The 3,304-nt window shown below is 36.9% G+C and overlaps 1 protein-coding gene across 1 annotated transcript in view; it reads left to right on the forward strand.

Annotated features, from left to right (window-relative positions):
* OGFOD3 (2-oxoglutarate and iron dependent oxygenase domain containing 3) overlaps positions 1-3,304 on the forward strand; it is a gene marked incomplete at its 5' end in the record, with an annotated part of 30,970 nt that overhangs the window by 5,379 nt on the left and 22,287 nt on the right. The window contains one exon of the mRNA XM_031059904.1: positions 3,268-3,304. This exon is cut by the window's right edge and continues 49 nt beyond it. Coding sequence (XP_030915764.1) covers positions 3,268-3,304 — 37 coding nt within the window. The remainder of the gene's footprint in view (positions 1-3,267) is intronic.

Below are 3,304 nucleotides of genomic sequence, written 5' to 3' on the forward strand. Positions count from 1 at the left end.
GCGCTCCCGGGGACCCGGGGCCAGCCACAGCTGCTCTGGGCACCCCAGGGCCTCAGTGCTCTCACAGGGAAAAATCATATCCAGGAGAATAGGATTTTAATAGGATTTTAAATACATTCTCCTTACCCAGTTTCTAATATTTGAATATATTTAAAATCATATTTTTAATATTTTAAATTCATTCTCCTTACCCAGTTTCTAATCTTTTAATATATTTTAAATCACATTTTTAATATTATTTTAAATACACTCTCCTTACCCAGTTTCTAATCTTTTAATATATTTTAAATCACATTTTAATATGATTTTAAATACACCCCCCTTACGCAGTTTCTAATATTCTGAATATATTTAAAATCATATTTTAATATGGTTTTAAATTCACTCTCCTTACCCAGTTTCTAATCTTTTAATATATTTTAAATCACATTTTAATATGATTTTAAATTCACTCTCCTTACCCAGTTTCTAATCTTTTAATATATTTTAAATAATATTTAAATATTATTTTAAATATGCTCTCCTTACCCAGATTCTTTTATTCCTGTCCTGCCTTTTTCCTCTTCCTTTCCCCATGTGCCAGCCCATATTCCTGATGTTGTGGTGCAAATCTTTTCCTGGCAGTGCTCTCCTGGCTCTCTCAGATCCCATTGGATCCTGCTGGATGTTTGCTGATGGGCTTTAGATGGAAGTGTCTGTCTTTGTTTGAGCCTTTCCTCTTTTCCAGTCTCTTACCCCCAGAGCATTAAGAACATTTCAATCCTTACTTTCAATCCATCCATATCTCTGTGCTCCCAAGCTTCCAGCCACCTGGAGTAGATCTGGCTTGTTGCTTTAAATTTCTTTGGCTTTAAAGTGTTTGGATGATTCTGTCCAATTATGTCTCCTGTAAGACTAATTCTACCTTTAAAATATCTCAAAATTACTGTTGCTGTTTAATGATTTTGAATTCTTACTTTAGGCACTTTGTTTTCTTTGCTAGTCAAAATAAAACTTGTACAGGTTTCTGTTGGGATTCAGGCTGCATTTTCATTGCCTGGGGTTTACTCTTAACCCCTTTGTAAGCAGCAAGTCTGGGTTTTTTTTTGTTTGTTTGTTTTTTGGGGTTTTTTTTGCCTATCATAGTTGTTATATTTTGAATTCTCAGAAGTGGATTTGTGTCTGTGTGTTTAGATATAATTTATTCATTTTAAGGTGTAAACTTGCAGTTTGTGACTTTGTTTATTCTCTCCTCTCTTTGTTTGCTGCCCTTCCCTGGAGTACTGGAGCACAGCACCAAAACTTGCTTCCAATTCCATCTTTTTATGTTGAGATAGTCTTGACAAACATCTGAATTATTGAAGCCTCCCTGGGGTCACGCCCCAGTTGTCATGCTGAGCTTTATCTTCCTTTGTAACTTTTCCTGGGTTTGTATTTATTTATGCAGAGGCACACAGAGTGAAGCTAGAGGGGCCTTGGTAATCTGGTCTGACTTCCTGCAGAATCCAAACAGGAACATTTTCTCCACCAGCTTCTACATCTGTCTCTGTAAAGAAGTTTTATACTAAAGAAGTTTTATACTTTGTTCCTTATTCACAGAATGGGAATTGAATTAGTTTTCTTGATGTTTACCTCAGCTTTTTTCTTCTTTGTATAGATAATGATATTAACCTTCTCAACCTTCTATGATTTTGTAATTCTTCCCTCCCTGATATTTTTCTTCACATCATCCCTTCTGGTGTGAACACTTCAGTCCAGTCCACTTCTTCCAAACTGTAACCAACTGGAGCTTGGGGAGTGAGAAGAAATGTGTAAGAGAAGCATCTGGAAAGAGTTAGAAAGGCAATTTGTTTTTAAATTAAATTAATCTTCTCAGCGGTGTTGTGCTATTTCTTATAATCTACTTTAATATGGTCACAAACATCTTTGAAGCTACATAGGAGCAGTTTTACTTCTTTTAGCTGTGGCTTGGATTTTTGTACAGAACCAGAAACAAACAGATGAAAGTATTTTGCTTCTGAAGCTTGAGTAAAGCTTGATACAAGAGCTGCTCTTGCTTGGGAGTGAGATTGTTTCCTTCACAGTCCTCTGAAGCTTTTGGAGAACAGTGGGAAGGGCAGATCTGAAAAGCTCTTGCTGTGTCCACTCCAGTAACTTCTTACTTTATGTATTTTTCAAGGGCTAAATAAGGTTATTTGTGTAGGTTTGTTTAAAAAAGTTACTATCTCTGCTAATAAGAGTTAATAGGGTTCCCCTGCAGAGAGCAATTGAGGCTGCAGAGATTTTCTTAGGGACTGTGATGAGTGTGTTCCCCTGTCACTGTTATTACTGCTGGGATTTTGTCAGAATGATGTGAATGGTCTGTGGTGCACCCAAACAATGGGAAATTCCAAGAGGAGTGCCCAGATATTGACACCAGAGCTGTCATTACTTCACTGCCAGTCAGGTTAATGAACTGGTGCTCTTTGATATTTCCAGTATAAATAACAAAAAGTCTTCTATTAGTTCTATTTTTAAATATTTTAGAACTGATGCAGAACAATCGTGTTTTGTGGACAGCAAGGGACACACAAAAGTGTACTTTGTTCAATTTAGAGAAACATTTTAGAATCCTTTCTTCTGGCAAATCTGAATATTAATCTGTGGTGCTGTTCACAGGGGTCCTAGGAAGAGGGAAGAGATGAAAATCTGACTCCATGTTTCAGAAGGCTGATTTATTATTTTATGATATATATTATATTAAAACTATACTAAAAGAATAGAAGAAAGGGTTTCATCAGAAGGCTAGCAAGCCTTGGAATTCTAATTGTACTTTTAAACAGACTTTTTAATGTCTGTATTAAATATGAGAAGTATACAGGATCTCGTGGTGAAGGAGAAGTTTTAATAACCAATGCAGGGCAAGATAAATATTAGTGCTGCTACTTGAGCACACAAATACTGGAAAATGTGTGTGGAAATGTCTTCAAGAAGGGATCCTGGAGCAGAGTGGTTTACCCTGAGCCCATGGGGGGAGGCTGGCAATTCCCTGTCAGATCTGAATTCAGAAGTAGCAGTCCTGTGCTTTTTTTTTCCTAATACCTTAATAATCTCTGCATCTCTGCAGGGATCTGAGGGAGGTTCCTAGTTGTAAAATAAATGTTGTGGTTTGAACCCAAAGATGGAAGCTGCTTTTACTTGGGAGGCTGTGGAAAAGGAGAGGCAACTTGAGACAGTTATTAAAGGTCAGAGTTAAATAATGCTAAAACCTTTTCATGCTCATTTTTCTTTCTTTGTTTCCTTTTCCAGGCATCAATTTTGGACTTGCACTCTGGAGCTCTTTCCC

This window comes from Geospiza fortis, unplaced genomic scaffold (genome assembly GCF_000277835.1).
Source record: "Geospiza fortis unplaced genomic scaffold, GeoFor_1.0 scaffold244, whole genome shotgun sequence".
NCBI classification, from domain to species: domain Eukaryota; kingdom Metazoa; phylum Chordata; class Aves; order Passeriformes; family Thraupidae; genus Geospiza; species Geospiza fortis.